General features: G+C 36.6%; 1 protein-coding gene across 2 annotated transcripts; it reads left to right on the top strand.

Annotated features, from left to right (window-relative positions):
• The first annotated feature begins 224 nt into the window (after window positions 1-224).
• LOC121431329 (peptidyl-prolyl cis-trans isomerase E-like) lies at window positions 225-21,089 on the top strand. Of its 2 annotated transcripts, XM_041628864.1 has the most exons (11): window positions 225-243; window positions 1,798-1,849; window positions 10,014-10,156; window positions 11,119-11,145; window positions 11,580-11,661; window positions 12,564-12,691; window positions 13,461-13,587; window positions 17,565-17,644; window positions 18,434-18,539; window positions 18,872-18,947; window positions 20,236-21,086. In XM_041628864.1, the coding sequence occupies exons 2-11, from the start codon at window positions 1,813-1,815 to the stop codon at window positions 20,369-20,371; spliced, it is 942 nt and encodes a 313-aa protein (XP_041484798.1). In that variant the 5' UTR covers window positions 225-243; window positions 1,798-1,812; the 3' UTR covers window positions 20,372-21,086. The 2 variants fall into 2 exon arrangements, with proteins under 2 accessions (XP_041484798.1, XP_041484799.1); XM_041628865.1 differs by lacking the exon at window positions 225-243 and having other exon boundaries at window positions 1,806-1,849; window positions 20,236-21,089.
• The last annotated feature ends 220 nt before the right edge of the window (window positions 21,090-21,309 follow it).

Below are 21,309 nucleotides of genomic sequence, written 5' to 3' on the forward strand. Positions count from 1 at the left end.
TCACTTCGGTACTCTATACTTCAAATGTAGTTACCTGTACCTTTGACTTTGGTTTTGGCTTTGCCTTTAACAAAATCATGCTGTGATGTGCTAAATATTAATTTGTCGGAATATTTTAGTGAATTGAATGGAATTGAATTGAATTCATTACAGAACGTCACTGGCAATTGCGAACATTTTGTGTTTCATATTTTTGATTTGTGTTTATTTATATACGACACCATTCCTAGTCAATTAATCGAGCAAGCGTGTGTTAAGGCCCTAAACCGCAAATTGCCGCCTAAGCATGTAGAATATTAACAAGGACCGTGTGCGCGTAAGAGGCGTGAACACAGAGGGCGGCAAACATAAATCGCAGAAGGATAGAGGTTGAAGAGTGAGGAATTAGAACTAGGGCGCTGATCTCATTTTTATGAGAAATGTTGTTGTTGATCCCTTTGTTGATACACGTATTTATTTGTTTATTTATTTAAATATTTTACCAGGGTGCTCATTCAACATAAAGTTGGTCTCCCATGGGGCCCTAAAAGGCTATCATTATTGTTCTTCTTGTTTGTTGGTTTTGGACTCTTGGTTATGGTGGGAGTTGGGCAACTTGGGCTGTACATAGTGCCGTTTTTTTTTGTTTGTTTTTTTTGGTGTTTTTTTTGTGTATCCCTAATTCTCCCCTAGTATAATCTAACGCCTGTAGGTTTAAGCAAAGGAAAAGAAAAAGGGAAGAAATGAAAGGCGGAAAATAAAGAAAGAATCGCTATAAATATTTTTTTTAATATTTATTATAATCTTTTTAAAACTTTAATACAAAATGTTACGAGGGTAATGAAGCCATGTACTCATATTATTATAGTCATAATCAGTACGAAATAGTAGTAGTAGTAGTAGTAGTAGGAGTAGCAGTAGTAGAAGTAGTAGTAGCAGTAAGAGTAGTAGTAGTAGTTTTAGTAGTAGTAGTAGTAGTAGTAGTAGTAGGAGTAGCAGTAGTAGAAGTAGTAGTAGTAGGAGTAGTAGTAGTAGTAGTAGTAGTAGTTTTAGTAGTAGTAGTAGTAGTAGTAGGAGTAGTAGTAGGAGTAGGAGTAGGAGTAGTAGTAGTAGGAGTAGTAGTAGGAGTAGGAGTAGGAGTAGTAGTAGTAGTAGTAGTAGTAGTAGGAGTAGCAGTAGTAGAAGTAGTAGTAGCAGTAAGAGTAGTAGTAGTTTTAGTAGTAGTAGTAGTAGTTTTAGTAGTAGTAGTAGGAGTAGTAGTAGGAGTAGGAGTAGTAGTAGTAGTAGTAGTAGTAGTAGTAGTAGTAGTAGTTTTAGTAGTAGTAGTAGGAGTAGGAGTAGGAGTAGTAGTAGTAGTAGTAGTAGTAGTTTTAGTAGTAGTATAGTAGGAGTAGTAGTAGGAGTAGTAGTAGTAGTAGTAGTAGTAGTAGTAGTAGTAGGAGTAGCAGTATAGTAGAAGTAGTAGTAGCAGTAAGAGTAGTAGTAGTAGTAGCAGTAAGAGTAGTAGTAGTAGTTTTAGTAGTAGTATAGTAGTAGGAGTAGTAGTAGGAGTAGGAGTAGTAGTAGTAGTAGTAGTAGTAGTAGTAGTAGTAGTAGTAGTAGTAGTAGTAGTAGTATAGGAGTAGGAGTAGTAGTAGTAGTAGTGGTAGTAGTAGTAGTAATAGTAGCTTATTTTCAAAAATTTTCAAACTTTAATACTAAATGTTACCAGGGGAGTGAAACCACTCATCCAAGGTCCTTCGTTTCAAAAATACTTTTTTTCTACAAGCTTAGGCGGCGATTTGCGGTTTAGGTGCAATTTACGGTTTAGGGCCTTAACAAGCGTGATCAGCCATGTCGTCAACAAATACCAAGAGAATCGCTTACGTTGGTGAGTTTCAAATCCATTTCCCACTGATGTTTGCTATTGATTGAAGGAAATTCTATATTTTTTTATTGAGTTCAATTGCATTACTTATGAAATGGCAATAATAGAGTAAGTGAGAATAAATACGTGTGTACTACTAACGTACCGTAGTCCCATATGATGGTTTGTGTGTTTGCTTGTCCTGAAAAAAAGTTGAGTTTGTCAACCTTGTTCATTGAATGAGTGAGTTTGTCAAGATATCCTCCCCAAAACTATTATGATTGACGAAGTAAGAAATTAGAAACTTCTTTGCTCAAAATTAAACAAAGGGATGGAGTTCCATATGCACCCCACCAAAAATAACAAAAGATTGTGACTTCTGGCTCGTCCACTTCTGATTTTTCGATCAATGACATGAATTCAATGTGGCTCACGTAAGCCTAGATCTACCTGAAGTGAATTTCGTAGGCTCACTCCACTTCACTCCACTTCACTCCACTTCACTACCGCTACACTACGCTCTACTTACCTGAACTTCGAGACCGTGAACTTGATCTGGTATTCTGAGTGACAAAAGTGGGATTTTATAAAATTTATGCAACATCACGACCTTTAAATACAATTAAAATTAATATTCTTAGTTTACTTTACACAAAGTTTCACTTCTTTTCCATGCTTCTATCAGTCTCAAAATTGGTGATATAGAGCCAACATAAAGATCCTCACATGGATAAATAATTCGCTGCCGATTTCAAAACATCATATCATGCGCAAGGGTCCGAGCTTGGACCGGACCCGGTACCTTGCGCACATCGCATCCGAATGTGATATTTTGAAATCGGCAGCTAATTATTTAAGAAATTAATAAATAAAATGCATATTTACTTCCAACTACTAGAAACTGAACTGTGTAGCACTGCCAGCAAAACAAGAACAACAATTTCTACTGATGTAATCTAGGATGTTAATGTTGATTTTCTTTATTTGAAAGTAAAATACAAGATATATGCAGATGGCACTAAACTGTTTAGAGAGATCAGATTTGAGGATGACTGACAGGCTGCAAGCAGACCAGGGGCCTGTTGCAGAAAGAGTTGCAATCAATCGTAACTCTAAAAATCACGCGCAACTTAATTTTCTACCAATCAACAGCATGCATTTCGGACTTACGATTGATATTTTGACTTGCGTTTAAACGCAACTCTTTCTGCAACTGGCCCCTGGGCCCTATCTTACAAAAAGTTACGTCTGATCCGATCAATTGCAACTATGGAAAGCCAGCAAAGTCAACACAAACAATGCACATTTGCTCAAAAAAATTCTAGATATGAATGTACGTTCATAAATTCTGTTGTTTTCTTGACAGTTCAGTGTGTTCTCCTTTGTTTACAAAGGACATTTTGCACATTTCCTGTAGAAAAAATCATGTCACTGATGGATTTTCATAGAGTTACAATTGATTGGATCACTCATAACTCTTTGTAAGACAGGCCCAGGACAATCTAACTGACTGGTCCAAAAAGTGGCAGCTTCAGTTTAATTTCACAAAGTGCAGATCATATACATGTAGGTCATCAGAGTCATTATCAATATCACCTATGGAATAATCTTCCGTCATCTGTTGTATCGGCACCATCTATTGACTCTTTCAAACATGTGTGTGTGTTTGAGTTTTGTCAGACATGTATTGATCAGAAATGATTATTCACGTCTGGGACCGACCTTTAACGTCACCATCCGAAAGACGTTGAGGCTGGACAAAAATAGGCTGGACAAAAGGCTGGATATAGGCTGGACAAAAATTGGTCTTGCCATCATCAAGTTCTCCCCTAAAAAAAAAAAAAAAAAAAATATCCATCCACCCTCCGTGCAACATGCATGCATGTCATGTACAAGACATTCAAAATAGTCATGTTGGGACAAGTACTATCAGAAGGAACGGTCAGAAGTCTCGACAGGCTTGCCTTCTTCCGTACACTGATGATGATGATGATAGATGGCACTCATTCAATGAACAAGGTTATGATATAACCTTGTTCTCAGTTACATCTCCATGTGTGGCAAAATAAGGGTGGCAATGTTTGGCTTATTTTCTCTTTTTCTATGAAACAAATGCTTGATTTTCTTACACTCTCAGTTTTCATTACTGCTATTCATCATATAACTTGGCTCTCGTGTAAATTTAATTCTTTGAATTATTTTTTTCTGAATTAATAATAGAGATTGAAAAATGAAAATTGTCTTGCCATGTTACTTTCCACCAATAGAGGGCGTACACAAAAATATGCCCAAAATTCAAGTTGTTGAGCCCTCCGGTGAATACAAAAATTATTCCCAAGTAACTAATGAAAAATAGATTGCAACTGTATGGAAATAAGTAATTTTGGTCACAAAGTGATATTTTAATGATTTTTTTCAAGTGTGTGCTATGTACAGCATTGGCATACCATAGTCCTACCTGTGGATTCCCCACAGGCAGGATGGTTGCAGTGAACAAGTGATATATGGAGACATGCTGGAACAACTTTAGAGGAAAGAGACTTGGGAGTCATTCTCAAATTCCATTCCCAAGTTGCCAAAGCAGTCTTGAAAGCAAATCGTGTGCTCGCCACAATTCAACGCACTTTCTTGTACAGGGATAAAAACGTTATCAAGAGGTTATACAAGTTAATTGTGAGACCTATTCTGGAATACGCAAAAGGAATATGGTTCCCGAGATATGCTTCTGACTTGTAGGCTGTTTAGAAAGTCCAGCGACAAGTTACCAAATTAGCACCAACCCTGAAGGAAATGGACTATGGTAGAAGGCTTTGTGCTCTGAAAGTACCTTCAATCAAGTACAGACTACAATGAGGTGACATGATACAAACCTATAAGATAATTTATGGCATTGATGATGTGAATAGAGATCTCTTCTTCACCTTAGCCACCACTCAAGCAACGCCTGGCCATCCATACAAGCTGTTTATGGAAAGGAGTAGACTGAGTATACGACAGAAAACTTTCAGTGTTAGAGTGGTCAGCGACTGGAATTCTCCACCATCTGAAGTAGTTTTTCAATTTCAATTTTTTTACCATCTTTGAAAATAAGTGTACATAAAAATATGACATAAAATACAGATACATATTGTTTAAAAATGGAGGGATACCCTTAACCCTATCTAGGCCGGGGTATTTTGGGAGTTCCTATGGCCGGGGGGGGGGCCTCCCGGGCCCCCCCTAAGATCTCGGCCGTCGAATGCGTGATCGCGCCGAAAATTCGCACAGCGAAAATATCGCGCGGTTCGTTGAGGGGAGGCCTCCAAGGCCCCCCCCCGGCCTAGATAGGGTTAATAAGCACAGTGCTTGTAAGCAGGGTCCCAACATAAACATTTGACATAAACATAATAATACAGATTATACATCATAACATAATACAAATTATACATTAAAAATACATATGTAACAAGAAAACACACATACATCTAGAGAAGCTCTCAAGACAGAGAAATATTACCTGACCAACGATCTCACAAGGATGGACTTAGAGGTGAAAAGTAAGCACCGAAAGGAGGTGGAGGAGTTGTATCAGAAGGGGACAAAACTGCGTTTCTATGCTGGGCAGTGGAGAAACGAGAAAGGAGTCCCTTACTTTACTTCTTAAGTTACCACATGTAGTGCAGCTTTAAACCTTTAGTTATGCCAGTTCTGAATTACTCTGCCTTGGACATGTTGGAGAGGATGATTTATTTACCCATGGGATTAAAACCACACAGCAGATTTGAGCACATTATCATCTTCTAGGAAAACCAGCACAAGAAATGAACCATTGTTCTCATCAGAGAAACTCTCCAACTCCCTCTCTCCAACTCTCTCCCCCTCTCTATTCCTCTTTCCCTCCCTCCCCCCTTTCCTCTCTCTCTCTTCCTCTCTCTCCGGTCTCTCTCTCACACACACACACACACAGCTATATTGATACTTGTCACAGGAGAGGTTGCCATAATCTTCCTCTTTTTCATTTATTTATTCCTGTTGTAACTGAACTTTGTTGCAGGAGTGGGCATGGCCTCGTGTCTATCGTTTGCCATGTTCTTCACTTTAAACCTCGTATATATGTTAATAAGTAGACAGTTTTTCTTGTCTTACATTTATGTCTTTTGTTATATCATGTCTGTACTTGAGTCCATTAGCATTGCTAAGCCTGTACAGTGTGAGGTGTTGACTACTATTTCCATGTTTAAATGATGTTGGATGATTATCATTTACAACAAGATATTGATTGTAGGTACATGTACTATATTCCAAATGAGTTTAACCCACCTACTGGGAAGCAACAATCTCATTACTTAAGCTTCTTGCACTGCAATGCAAGAAGTCTCTCTAAAAGCTTTGAAAACCTAAATATGTTGCTATCATCTCTAAAATTTAATTGCTCTATAATAGGTGTTACAGAGACGTGGTTGAGTGCTCATTCACCACCATTATTTCTGATTGATGGTAACCAGATAGTAAGGAAAGATAGATCAATTGGCCGTGGTGGGGGTATTCTCTTTTATGTGTCTAATAAGATCTCTTTCAAACTCAGGGAAGATCTTTCCCTCCAAAATCAAAGTGCTGAAATCTTGTGTATTGAAGTAGACTTACCCTCTGATAAGAACATGATTGTATGTATAGTGTATAGACCCCCTCAAACTGATATTGATAATTTTCTCACAGGTATTGAGTTATTATTGACTGATATAAATGCATCTGGTAAATCAGTTTGCATTATGGGTGACTTCAATGTTGATGTATTGACAGAAAATGCAAACACTCTCCGTTTCCAAACTATTCTCGAGTCTAAAGCTCTTTGTGCAATGATTAACAAGCCAACAAGAATAACTGACAGGTCATCAACACTTCTTGATAACATTTTCGTGAAAACTACCAAAGGTTATTCCCAATCAGGTTTATTTTTTAGTGAGATTTCTGATCATCTTCCAATCTTCTGCATGCTTTATGATATTCATTCCAACAAATACAATAAGGCCAAAGTTATACTAAAGCGCAAATTTACTGAAAGCAATATTTCTAGCTTGAGGGATGCTTGTCAGGAAGATAATTGGGAGGATGTATTGGAATGTCATGATGTTGAACAGGCTTATGAATCATTTAGTAAAATTTTTCATCACCATTTGGACAAGACTATTCCACTTGTTAGAATAAATAATAGAAGTACAGGAAAATGGCCATGGATTACAAAAGGTATACTACAATCTATCAAAAGAAGAAATGTCTTATATAAAAAGAGTGTAAAGAAACCTTCACAAGAGCACGTTGAAAAATACAAAAAGTACCGAAATAAGCTTACTTCTATTATACGGTCATCACGGAGTTTGCACTATTCTAGACAGTTTGAGAATGCTCGAGGTAACATGCCCTTGACATGGAATGTTGTTAGAGATATATTATGTAAGCGAAATAAGTCAGAACTTGCCACAAAATTTGTCCATAAGGATAAAGAGTTTACTTCTGATAATGACATTGCAAATGGATTCAACAGCTACTTTGTGAACATTGGGCCTGACCAAGCAACTCCCGTAGAAATTACAAAGAATATTTACAAGACAGGTCCGAATCATCTATATTCCTTAAGCCAGCTGATCATCTTGAGATATTAAACATTGTTAAGTCTCTTAAAAATAGTAGGTCATCTGGGCATGATGAAATAAGTTCAGAATTGTTAAAACAAATAATTGGCTCAGTCCTAACTCCTTTACTGCATATCTGTAATCTGTCCATTTTAACTGGTGTATTCCCTTCCTCTCTTAAACTAGCCAAGGTTATTCCTGTTCATGAAAAGCAAAGCATGACCGTTATAAGCAATTATAGACCAATCTCAATTTTGCCTAGTTGCTCAAAAATACTAGAAAGAATTGTTTATAATAGACTGATTGCCTTTCTTGACAAAAACCACCTACTTAATCCCAACCAATTTGGATTTCGCAGGTCTCACTCAACAGACCTTGCGTTGTTGAAATTTTATGACTATGTATCTAGTTCTCTGGCTAATCGTGAGCACGTTATTGGTGTATTTATGGACCTGAGCAAGGCATTTGACACCCTTGACCACTCAATACTGCTTTATAAACTCCAACATATGGGAGTAAGGGGCGTTGCCCTAAATTGGTTTACTAGTTATCTTTCAAATAGAAGACAATACACATGCTATAACTATTCTAATTCTGGTATATCAGTTATGAGGTGCGGTGTGCCGCAAGGTTCTATATTGGGTCCATTATTATTTCTGATTTATATTAATGATATTTGTTTGGTATCAAACACATTGAATTATATATTATTTGCTGATGACACAAGTGTTTTCCTATCACACCGTGATATTGATATCTTAGAAAACACCATTAATGTCGAACTTCCGAAATTATCTAATTGGTTTCGAAGTAATATGTTATCACTGAATGTTAGAAAGACTAATTATGTACACTTTAAAGGCAGAAAGTCATGTGCTGATCATGATTTAAGATTGAAACTTGACAATGCTTTGCTGGAAAGACAGACATCTACGAGGTTCCTTGGGGTCTATATCAATGATCAACTTAACTGGAATGATCACATGAAACACATCAGTAAACCAAGTTAAGTACCTTGTACCTTATAAAATACTTTACATGTTGTACAATACTCTTATTCTACCTTATGTGTCATATTGCAATATTCTTTGGGCAACATCAACAAGTGTCACAAACCCAATTCTTTTGTTGCAAAAGAAAGCAATTCGCATTTGTGCTGGAGTTGGTTACCGTGATCATACACGCCCTCTCTTTATAAAGCTGCAATGTCTTACTGTTGATGATGTCCATTTTCTTCAAACTTCCCTTTTTATGTATCGGTTTAATGCCAAAATGTTACCTACCTGCTTTTCCAATATGTTTCAACAAAATAATACTATCCATACCTACCACACAAGACAAGCATCTAATATGCATTTGTATAACCCTCGCACACTGTTGGCTCACAAACCTGTCAGAAATTATGGACCTGATGTTTGGAATTCGATACCTACTAGTATTAGGAATATATTATCAGTGCATTCCTTCAAAAATGCGGTAAAACGCATACTTGTCTCTAAGATGTAATTTCTTTAGCAAGACACATTTTGTTGTACTGTACATTTTAAACTTAAGGATTGATATGATTTCAAGTATTATTACGCCTCATACACTCCTTGTAAATATTTATAAATAGTTGTGGAACATAATAATTTGTTTATTTAGTTTTCTTTGTTTTGTTTTTCTTTTTCTTTCCCTTCTTTGAGTAATCACTAGTTTTGACTTTTCAGTATTGTTTTTATCTTTATGTATGCATTTCATATATTCAAAGGTCTGACAACAGCTCAAGCATCTGCTTATTTTGTCATACCACTGCATGTCTGCAACCTTGTTATAATCAGTTATGTTAATGTTATGATAATCATCATAATTATACATTATTATTATGTAAAACTCAATGTAATCAATTTTGTGATGGTTACACTATGTAAATTATCATGACATGCAGAAACAAATAAATAAATAAATACATATGCATACGCATAAGTTATAGAGAGAAACAGAAAGAAAGGGAGACAGTGAAGGTGGAAGGGTAGAAAGGAAAGAGTCATGATAAAAAACCATTTACAATGTATTACAGCATCAACTTGTAAATAGCTTCAAGACAAATGTAGACAAGTTTTGGTCTTCATTGCATTATGTCCACCATGGAAACAGCGACTTTTTCACTGCATTGTTACAGCACACAGGCACAGACAACAGAATCAGAAATTGAATTCCCTAGAAAGGCAGACAACATACAAGATTGACCTGGATTCATGGAAACTTGGCTGCAGAAACAACCGTATTTTTCCTGTAGATCAGTTGGGTTTTTCATAAAGCTGTTCGTACAGTTACGACCGAATGACTGGAACATATTTTTTATGTAATAACTTACATAGAGATAGTATCTCTATGTAATTACATAGAGATATTACATAGCATAAGAAAGGATCACCGGTCGTGCGTAAAGTCATTCGTATCTTACAAACAGCATTATTAAACCGCAACCTGGTATAAAACCAACCAATCCGATATAAGATTAGTTGTGATAAGGCTACTTTCCAAACCCAAAAGCAATTTGTTAATCATGTATCAACTATCATTTCTTCCGATTCTAGGAGGATTGGCAGAAGAGGTAACAGAGAAGACCCTTCATGCAGCCTTCATTCCTTTTGGTGATATCATGGACATACAAATCCCCCTGGACTATGAGACTGAAAAGCACAGAGGTTTTGCTTTTGTAGAGTTTGAGTTTGCCGAGGTAAAGCTCCTGTAGGTATTTTCTCTAGGGGAGACTGGGGTTAGTTGGAACATGGGGTAAGTTGAAACATTGTAATTTTCTTCAAATCCTGTTAAACAAATTTATTCAATACTGCCCTCAAGTTATTGCTATTAATTATACAACACTCTTGTATTAAAATTTAGGGCAGTATTTATTTTACAGGCATACAATGTTTCAACTTACCCCGTGTTCCAACTAACCCGATCTCCCCTACCTTTGAGTTTCCACCACCAAGCGTCTACTGAGGGAACTACTATGGCATGAAATAGGCCCAAAACGAATAATAGCAACATTGTTTTTTATTCAGAATTATTTATTGGTAAACTGAGGAATTTGAACCAAGTGTAGTGTTAGTTCAGCTTAAAGTGATTCAGAGGGATATGTGTATATTTATAGAATTACCAGTATATCAATTTTAAAAAGAATAATAATGTGTGCGAATTTTTTAAAGTTCAGAGAACCTGACGAAATGGGACCCAGGCGGTGGATGCAGAGACAAAGTTTACTTTTGATTGAGTTTCAACAAATAAAGCTATCTTGTATGGGGAAGTAATGATATCTTGAAGGAGAAAAAATGTTACTTTCAGCAAACTTGAGAAATGAGGATCAATCGTTCACGTATTATTTTTTTACGAGAAGAGGTACGGTTGTTGTTTTTTTTTTATGTTCCAAGAAGGAACAGTAAATAATTTTTATGTCATTTGGAAATATCTCTGTTGTTTTCATTTCATATTTTTCAATCTCAACTCCTGTGAAAGTTAAGTTGAGAAAATAATTTCTGTAAATAAGACTTTTGGCAAGATTGTGAAATACTTTCACATCTATTTTTTTTTAATTGAGTGATCAATCCCTTGATATATATTTTGATATTTCATGTCTGTTAAAAATTTCTGACCTGATGATAATTTACAGTAATTGTTTTGTTTATTCTTTCCATGCAGGACTGCGCAGCTGCAATCGATAACATGGTAGGTGATCAGAGATTATATTTTAACTGTTCATTGTTGAAACAGAAAGGAGAGAAAAAAGGGAAGGAAGAAGGAGGAAAAGAAAGAAGAGAGAAGAAAGGAAGAAGATCCAACAACAAGAAGAAAAAGAAGAAGATTACAGAAGGAAGATGAAAGCATTTGTAAATCTGCGATCATTTTCGCATGTTATCATTGATTGTCTGGAAAGATTGAGTAGGATAATTAATTTTGAGGGATCATTTTGGGGCATTGACCCATATTGGTGTATACTTGTTTAAAGATGATTTGATCATCACATTGTATGATTTTTTTTACATTTTGCCAGATTACAGTATTTTATAGCTTTGTCTCATGCAATGTTGCCATATGATATCTCTCCATCTATCTCGCTCTCTCACTCTCTTTCTCTCTCTCTCTCTATCTATCTATCTCAGAATGACTCTGAACTATTTGGCCGTACAATCCGCGTCAACCTTGCCAAGCCAATGAAAATCAAGGATGGGTCCGCCAAAGCCGGTAAGATAATGCTAAAAATTAGTCATTCTAAAAGAGTAATACATACCATGACAAGCAAAAGTTGATTTATTATGATAAGCAGACTTATTAAGTATCACCAGGAAAGCATTTCATGAAAGGACAGTATTACATTATAAGGTCAGAGATTTCATCCTACAAAGTAAGTTTTTTCTGACACTACTATAACTATAAGAAATGGACTTCTCAGCCATATCAGAATCAAGGAAGGTTGTCAGATCGGACGACTTGTAGGACAAAAAGTGTTGATGAAATGCTTCCCCTGGAGTGAAAATAGCTAGAATGGAGATATTTTATTGAATTTAGGTGACATTTATGGGTGGATAAGAAAGTGCAAGAATGTGTTCAATGTTGAGCAGGTGACTCATTTAGCTGGATACTGACTGACTGATCTTCCAGCATCTGGGCCCCATAACATAGGGATTAGCGATTGATTGTGAGACTCATTTTGACATTTGTGTGTATTGATCATTGTGTACCATCAATCATAAAAGTCATCCTTTCAATCGATCACAAAGCATTATGTTACTGGGCCCTGACCACACTATGAAGTTGGTTCTAGTTCGCAAGTAATCAAGGTTCTTGTTACAAGGCAACCAAAAATTATTTTACATGAAAGCCAAATAAATGTATTTCCTCCTTTTTCTTCTCATTCCCCCTTTTTTCTTTCCTTTCTCATTCTTTGTCTCCCCTTTCTGCCCCTTCTTGTCCTTCCCATCCATCTCCTTCTTTTCTATCTCATCATCTTTCCCTGTCATATTTCTCCTGTCTTTCTCTTCCTGCCCCATCTCCACTCTTTCCTCTTAATTTTCTCACCTCTTTTTTTTCTTGTCCTTTTTCTCTTTCCTTATCTGCTATCATCTCTTGTCTTTTCCATCGCTCAGTATGGTCTGACGATACCTGGTTGAAGAAGTATGCCGGTGCCACTTTGAAGAAAGAGGAAGGGGGAGTGGTCGGAGGTGATGATGATGACGCCACGGCAACAAAGCGATCAGCGGAGAATGCAGGAGAGGTATTTTAACTGTTTACAATAATGTCATATCTTATAGAAATTATTACTTTTCAGTGAATGGGGGTACTTGTTTGGGGCAACACCCTTCAAACCAATCAAGGTAATGTCAGATAGTTTGTCATTCTGATTTTATTGTTTTTAACAGAAAAACAAGTCACTTTTCAATCATTTGTATCAAGAATAAAATATGAAAAATCAAACATTTGAGAAAAAAAATTGGGGGGTACCATTGAAAAACAAATTCTGATATTTTTTTTCTGTATAAAGGATTTTCACAACTTTTTGGACATGTACTTTATATTGGGGGCCTTTTTTTCTTAAAAATAGGGAAATCAAACACTTATTTTGAAATGTTTCCCTGTACACAGACACCCTAAAAACAATAAAGGATATTTTGTTTTAATCTGAGGAGAATGATCTTAACCTTGTGATCGCAATTCAATTTCACTATAACCAATGACACACATTTTCCCTCTTAACATAGTGCTCAACATGTTGACAAGACTCACAGCATTCTACTATCATCCAGCATGCTTATCAATCATAAAAATGTGTAGCTTTCAGGGGAAAATATTACACAGTGGCTCTGAAATGCTCAAAATAGCCCTTAAAAGTAAAAAAAAGAGCCCAGCAAAATATCCATTCAATCTAATCTTAAAACCTGTCCAATGTTTCAAAATTAGGCATTAGATTGTGAAAAGTAGCCCCCAGATATAATTTTTTCCCTGGTCGTCTTGATTATTTTTGTCCGATTTCTTTTCACATACAGACTGCTGAACCACCATCTAAGAAATCCAAGGCCAACCCTCAAGTGTTCTTTGATATCAAGATAGGAAGTAAAGCAGCAGGTCGTATCACAATACAACTTAGAGCTGATGTCACACCGATGACTGCAGGTAATAGGAAAGTAATAATGCACTTTTAGTAAGGTAATAGTAAAAATTATCCCACTTTGGTAGATATTTGGAAGTAAAGCAGCAGGTCGTATCACAGTACAACTTAGAGCTGATGTCACACCAATGACTGCAGGTAATAGGAAAGTAATAATGCACTTTTAGTTAGGTAATAGTACGAATTATCCCACTTGAGTAGATACTTGGAAGAAAAGCAGCAGATCTTATTAAAATACAGCTTAGAGCTGATGTCACACCAATGACAGCTGGTAATAGTAAAGAAATAATGCACTTTAAGTAGGGTGTTAGTAGTAATTATCCAATCAAATGGATAGATGGTTGAAAAAATAGCTGGTCATTACACAATGGAGCGTAGAGCTGGGCCCAGTCTTACAAAGAATTGAGATTGATGCGATCAGTAACAACTGTGGATGGCCAGCAATGTCAATATCGATTATGCATATTTGTTCAAAATATTTTCTGTGATGTACATGTATGTTCAAGCATTGTTTCCTTGGAAATTCACTGTGCTTCTCTTTGTTTGTATAAAGGACATTGTTCAAATTTCCTGTAGAAAAAAATTATGACACTGATGGATTTCCATAGAGTTATGATTGATTGGATCAATCGTAACTCTTTGTAAGACGGGGCCCTGATATCACACCTCTGGCTGCAGGTAATAGTAAACTAATAATGCACTTTTAAAGGTGATAGTAAGAATTATCTCACTTTGATGGATGTTTTGAAGGAAAGCAGGAGGTCATATTATATTACACCCTCAAGCTGATATCACAACACTGGCTGCAGGTAATAGTAAACTAATAATGCACTTTTAAGTAAGGTAATAGTATACAGATATTGACTGCCTAGAGGGGAAATATAACATTTGAGATCCTCGAGGGGAGTTATATTTTTGTCGAGGGATATTATATTTTTCCGAAGCGCATAGCGCTGAGGAAAAATATAGTTCCCAAGACAAAAATATAACTACCCAAGGGAAATGAAATGTTATATTGTTCCCGAAGGATAAAGTCAATATCTGTTATATTACAATGACCTGTATAGATGCATATTACAAGATAGGTAGAAAATTGTACTGACTCACCAATATTGTAGTTCCAGTGCACTAGATGTTAAGAAATCCGAAAAAACGTGATAAAATATTTCCAAACACCAACAAGTTGAACATGCTAAAATTCCAACGCTTTAAAAGTAAACACAATGTTGAGTCTAGTCTCTATCTAGAATCTAGATGCCGCTGTAGTATCTAGGCCTAGTCAATGTTAGTTGTAAAAATTGACCGTACAATTGTAGAAATTGTACTGCCGCTTCTTGTCCAAGGCTAATTTGTTCGAGACAACATTTATTTGAGGTGAAGACTGAGACTGTGAACTTTGTGACGATGCATCTTCGGTGTTTGCTGCTGGCACAAGAGCTGTAGGATTTTGTTCTGGTCCTGGACCTGGTCCTGGACTAGTAGGCCTAGTAGCAGTACTAGGTCTAGGAGTAGGATGAATGCGAGAAGTGGACGGTGCTGTAGGCCTCGTCTGTGTCGATGGACCAGCTGTTCCATCACCCATAGATGACAGGCATCTGCTCATGCATCTTTTTTTAGCTTCATCAACATAAGAGTAGTGTTTGATACTACTTTCCGACTTGTGTCCGGATACGGACATGATGTGTCTCGCTTCAAATCCACCAGCATCCAGGACGTGGATTGACGTTGCACGTAAGCAATGATTTGTGTACACCTTTGATGTGTTGGCTTCAAGTGATATTTTTTTCATTTTATCACCCAAAGTATTCTTGCCTGCGGGGGAATTATAATACCACACTTGTTGATTTCTTTCTACACCTATCTTCGGACGCTGAAAAAAATCATCACATGCAGGATTTAGATGAGAAACATACAGTTCAAAAGTTTCAACGGGACAGTCCGGCTTATGAGTTTGATACATCCTTCCTTGTTGACTTCGTGAGTCGTCCAGTGATTCTCCACGGTGATTTTTTGTTAATTTATCAGTGGCGAGGTAGACATATTTCTCATTTGTAGAATCCTTTACGACGACGAAATCTTTCTTGGAAAAATTCCGCAAGTTTTCTCTCCCACGGTTGCACAGATGCATCATAATGTCCATGAAAACTTTTTTTTGAAGTCCTCTCGGTGTGTTCACATCAGTTGCGGAAGATGATTTAATTTTCAAAAAATCATCTTATGTGATCGGTTCCTTGTGATCAACAGATCCTTTTCCTTCCTTCTTCAGCTTTACAAGAACAGCATGAAACATGTCATTTGCTTCTCTGAATTCCGGGTCATTCACGACGTTGAATCCAAGTTTGCTGAAATGTCGCTGCAGTCCATATCGTAGCGTTATCATCGAACGTTTACTGTACAGTTCACCGTTTGATCTACGCACCTCCGCATAAAAAGATCGAAGAAAATTGCTCAGCTCAGCTGATGTGATTGTATCCTGAATTGTAAATCCTTTGTGTTCACAGTAAGCTTTGAGAACATTCTCCGCCAAAGTAATAACCCTTTTAGTTGAACGGGCATCTTTTTGATCAATGATTTCCTCCAATTGTTCCTCACCAAGCGATGCGAATCGACTCGCTGAAGCAGCCATTTTGACAAACAAAATTTTGTTTCTTTCAATTTCGCGCTGCGCTGCGCGAATGCAGCGCGATTATATGCTCATGTGACGTCATACCTCGGAATATAACTGCGTTATATCACGAGGTATGACGTAATCACAGCGTTATATTCCGAGGTATGACGTATTTTACGTCATATTGGGAAAGATACCGATAATCATCCTTGTTACGATGGTCACGTGACGGTATGTTGACCAATCGCGCATAAGTATCTATATAGGTCATGTAATATTAAGAATTATCCCACTTTCATAGATGTTTGGAAGAAAAACATCAGGTTTTATTAAAATTCAACTTTATATAGCTGATGTCACACCAATGGCTGCAGGTAATAGTAAAGTAATAATACACTTTTAGTTAGGTAATAGTACTAATTATCCCACTTGAGTAGCAATTTGGAAGAAAAGCAGCAATTTTATTTCGGAATTAGTGAAAATTATCCAATGTAATGGATAGATGGTTTGAAAAAATAGCAGTTCATTTCGCAATGCAACATAGAGCTGAGGTTACCCCAGTGACTGCAGGTAATAGTAAGGCAATGATACACTTTTGATATTTCCCATGTATCAACTTTATTTCCTTTTATGTTTCAGAGAATTTCCGCTGTTTGTGCACCCATGAGAAGGGCTATAATAGTAAGGCAATGACACACTTTTGATATTTCCCATGTATCAACTTTATTTCCTTTTATGTTTCAGAGAATTTCCGCTGTTTGTGCACCCATGAGAAGGGCTATAATAGTAAGGCAATGACACACTTTTGATATTTCCCATGTATCAACTTTATTTCCTTTTATGTTTCAGAGAATTTCCGCTGTTTGTGCACCCATGAGAAGGGCTATAATAGTAAGGCAATGATACACTTTTGATATTTCCCATGTATCAACTTTATTTCCTTTTATGTTTTAGAGAATTTCCGCTGTTTGTGCACCCATGAGAAGGACTATAATAGTAAGGCAATGATACACTTTTGATATTTCCCATGTATCAACTTTATTTCCTTTTATGTTTCAGAGAATTTCCGCTGTTTGTGCACCCATGAGAAGGGCTATAATAGTAAGGCAATGACACACTTTTGATATTTCCCATGTATCAACTTTATTTCCTTTTATGTTTCAGAGAATTTCCGCTGTTTGTGCACCCATGAGAAGGGCTATAATAGTAAGGCAATGACACACTTTTGATATTTCCCATGTATCAACTTTATTTCCTTTTATGTTTCAGAGAATTTCCGCTGTTTGTGCACCCATGAGAAGGGCTATAATAGTAAGGCAACGATACACTTTTGATATTTCCCATGTATCAACTTTATTTCCTTTTATGTTTCAGAGAATTTCCGCTGTTTGTGCACCCATGAGAAGGGCTATGGCTACAAGGGCAGTGTTTTTCATCGGATCATCCCCCAATTTGTATCCTTTTCATTAGCCCACTGACAATCTGCATGCAGCAATGATCGTGATTTTCTATTGCCATTTAGTGATTAATTGCAACACTATTGGAGCTCGTTCATTTTCTTTCGTTTTTTTAACTCTTTTAGCTTTTTATCAACTCCTTTTATTTTGGATCACTCATACCCCTGATATAAGCACATGAAGGACATTGCATTTTTAATGCTTGGAAAGATTGCCAGACATTTTGATAGATTTCCATGCCTATTTTGTTAATTTGTTAGCAATTACAAATTTTCTACCAGAATAATTTGCCACATCTTTCTGTATGTATTCACACAAACGCTTGGGTGGTCATTTTATTGAATTCTGTTTGAACTAATTTAAGATTTAGGGTTTTATTAAGATGTCCACATATCGCCGCCATTTACCGGTAGGCTGAATTGCATTTGATTTACAAAATATGATAAAATGATAACATGATATAGCAATCAAACATAAAGTTTGATTGATCAGTTGTCTCGCAAAGCAGTTGAAACTGTTAGAGGGTTGACGACGTTTCGTTATCAATATATTATTTACAAATAAAAACACAAACACTTTGGGTAACGTGGCAGATTAAGGAAAGGATGACCAGGGTAGAAAATGGGGAAAGGAGATACAATAGAGTAAGGGAAGACGGGGGGGGTAGATGAGGACAGAAGAGAGGAGTATGAGAGTAGTAATACACAGATGTAAATTTTTTTGATTGGTACAACAAGTGGCATTTTCTTGAGATATGACCCTTGACCTTTTACCTGTGACATATAGATGTGTCAGGGAGGAGATTTCACCAACCATAATGGAACCGGTGGCAAGTCTATCTACGGCAAGAAATTCGCTGATGAAAACTTTGTACTGAAACACACAGGTCCAGGTGAGTATTTTAGGCAGTTAGTAACAATTTGAGTGGCTTGATCTTGGGTCGATTTTTTAAAAATCTCACTGTGGCTGGTTTCAGTCCTAAGTTAAGTCCATTTGTTTCCAGCCAAATAATCATACATCCAGCCAATGCATTTTATATGGTGTTCAGCTAATTCACTAGAGTAAACCAGTCAAGGTGTGTCATTTGTTCCATGGAATTGGCTTTATACAGGTGGTAATGTTGAAAATAAATCAATCAAAATTGATGGAACAAATCCAGAATCCTCAACTTTTAGACTTAAAGCTGATTTATATTAAACATGTTTTGTGTTTGCTCTTTTACAGGAATGCTTTCCATGGCCAATTCGGGTCCAAATAGCAATGGATCACAGTTCTTCTTGACAACAGAAAAGACAGAATGGTAAGATCAACTCATGGGATGTATTCATTAGGAGTCCCCCTTCCACAACTATTCCACAAAGTTGACTGAAACCGAAACCTCTTCCGAACAAGAACTTAGCTTGTCAATGACTGAAAAACTGCTGCACAATATATCTATCTCAAGGACTATTATGAAAACAGCCGACAAAAACACATATCAAAACCAATATATTGGTGGAACTAATTAGGGCTTCAGTTTTCACATACCGTACCCAAATCAGACTTTAATTCAACTTTCAAATTTATTTTACTTGGTAAAATTAAAGGTCAAGTCCACCTCAGAAAAATGTTGATTTGAATCAATAGAGAAAAATCAGACAAGCACAATGCTGAAAATTTCATCAAAATCGGATGTAAAATAAGAAAGTTATGACATTTCAAAGTTTCGCTTATTTTTAACAAAATAGTTATATGAACGAGCCAGTTACATCCAAATGAGAGAGTCAATGATGTCACTCACTCACTATTTCTTTTGTTTTTATTGTTTGAATTATACAATATTTCAATTTTTACGAATTTGACAATTAGGACCTCCTTGCCTGAAGCACAAAATGATACAATAATGGAATTCCACGTGTTCAGGGAGAAATGAAACATCATTTCACATGACAATGACAAGAAAATATTTCATATTTCATATAATAAAATACAAAAGAAATAGTTAGTGAGTGATGTCATCAGTTCCTCATTTGCATACCAACCGAAATGTGCATAGAACTGTTTTGTGAAATGAAGCGAAACTTTAAAATGCCATAACTTTCTTATTTTACATCCGATTTTGATGAAATTTTCAGTGTTATGCTTGTTGAATTTTTCTCTTTTTATTCAAATCAAGTTTTTGTTGGGGTGGACTTGTCCTTTAATCGGTGTACTTAGTTGATTGTTCCTCTTGTCCAAGAGGGAAGGGCTCTCAGGTATTGCAGTTGCAGACACTGTGATATGTGGCAAGTTGTTTCATTATTGGTTTAATTAGTTCTTATATAATAATATCCCTTGTTTTCGCCTTCTTTATCACTGGATATTTACATTTATGACTGATGTCTGATGTAAGTTATTTTTGTTCTCTTCTACATACATTCATATCATTCATATGAAATATTTTTTGTAATGTAACAAACCTACTAATTGATTACTGTTAATTGCATGAATCAGAGATAAACTTTACTGAAATATCATTCTACTAGCAAATGATCACAACATTTACAATTAGACGTTTCTGATGGACATAATTTTTTTTCACGCTTTATATTTTGTATTTGCATTTTCAGGTTGGATGGCAAACACTGCGTCTTCGGACAGGTGATTGACGGAATGAATGTCGTTAAAAAGATGGAATCGGTTGGAACCAAGTCGGGCAAACCTAGGGAAACGGTTACCATTACAGACTGTGGAGAACTGGTATGATAGTTGGATACTAGTTAGAAAGACCTTGGATTAATGCACTCTGTGTCATTGTAGTATTCTTTTAAGTCTTGTGAGAACTTTGAAGAGTGAGAATAAAGCTATTGAAAATGCTACGAAGTAGACCTTTGGGAACTGGTATGGTACTTGGATACAAGTTAAATAGAGAGACTTTTATTTGGTGCATTGTCTTTCAATTTACTACTCTTTACACAGACTTGTTCGAATTTTGAAAGATCAGAATTCATCAGGATTCCAAGGAAATGGTTACCATAACAGACTGTGGAGAACTGGTATGATAGTTGGCTACTAGTTGGAAAGACTTTGGTTTGATGTGTTTAGTTTCAATGCAGCTTGCCAGAGGAACTTGTCAGGATCTGAATTCATCAGAAATCCAAGGACAGTGTCACCATTACACACAAGCATATCCAGCATCGACTATGACAAAGAAATAAAAAGTATATGGGCCCATGCACAAGCATAATAGAGTCACTATTGTCCCCAGACCACTGGGCCCCTGAAATGCGTTGTAGGATCTGATGCTGGATACGCGCCTACCATTACAGACTAGAGAACTTGTTTGATAGTTGAGTGCTAGGTAAAAAGAAAGACTGTGGTCTGGTGCGTTGTATTTCAGCGCAGCTGGCTAGAGGACTTGTGGTGATTTTGAAGGATCAGAATTTATGAGAAACCAAAGGAAACTGTCACCATTGCATACTGTGGAGAACCAGTGGGTGTTTCATAAAGCTGTTCGTAAGTTAAGAGTGACTTTAAGAACGACTGGTGATCCTTTCTTGTGGTAAAGGGTATATACATTGGCGATGGTTAAGCGCGTAAGAAAGGTTCACCAGTCGTTCTTAAAGTCGCTCTTATCTTACGAACAGCTTTATGAAACGGCCCCCTGGTCTGATGCGTGTAGTTGGATGCAAGTTATAGAGAGC

The sequence above is a fragment of the Lytechinus variegatus genome, chromosome 17 (assembly GCF_018143015.1).
Source record: "Lytechinus variegatus isolate NC3 chromosome 17, Lvar_3.0, whole genome shotgun sequence".
NCBI classification, from domain to species: domain Eukaryota; kingdom Metazoa; phylum Echinodermata; class Echinoidea; order Temnopleuroida; family Toxopneustidae; genus Lytechinus; species Lytechinus variegatus.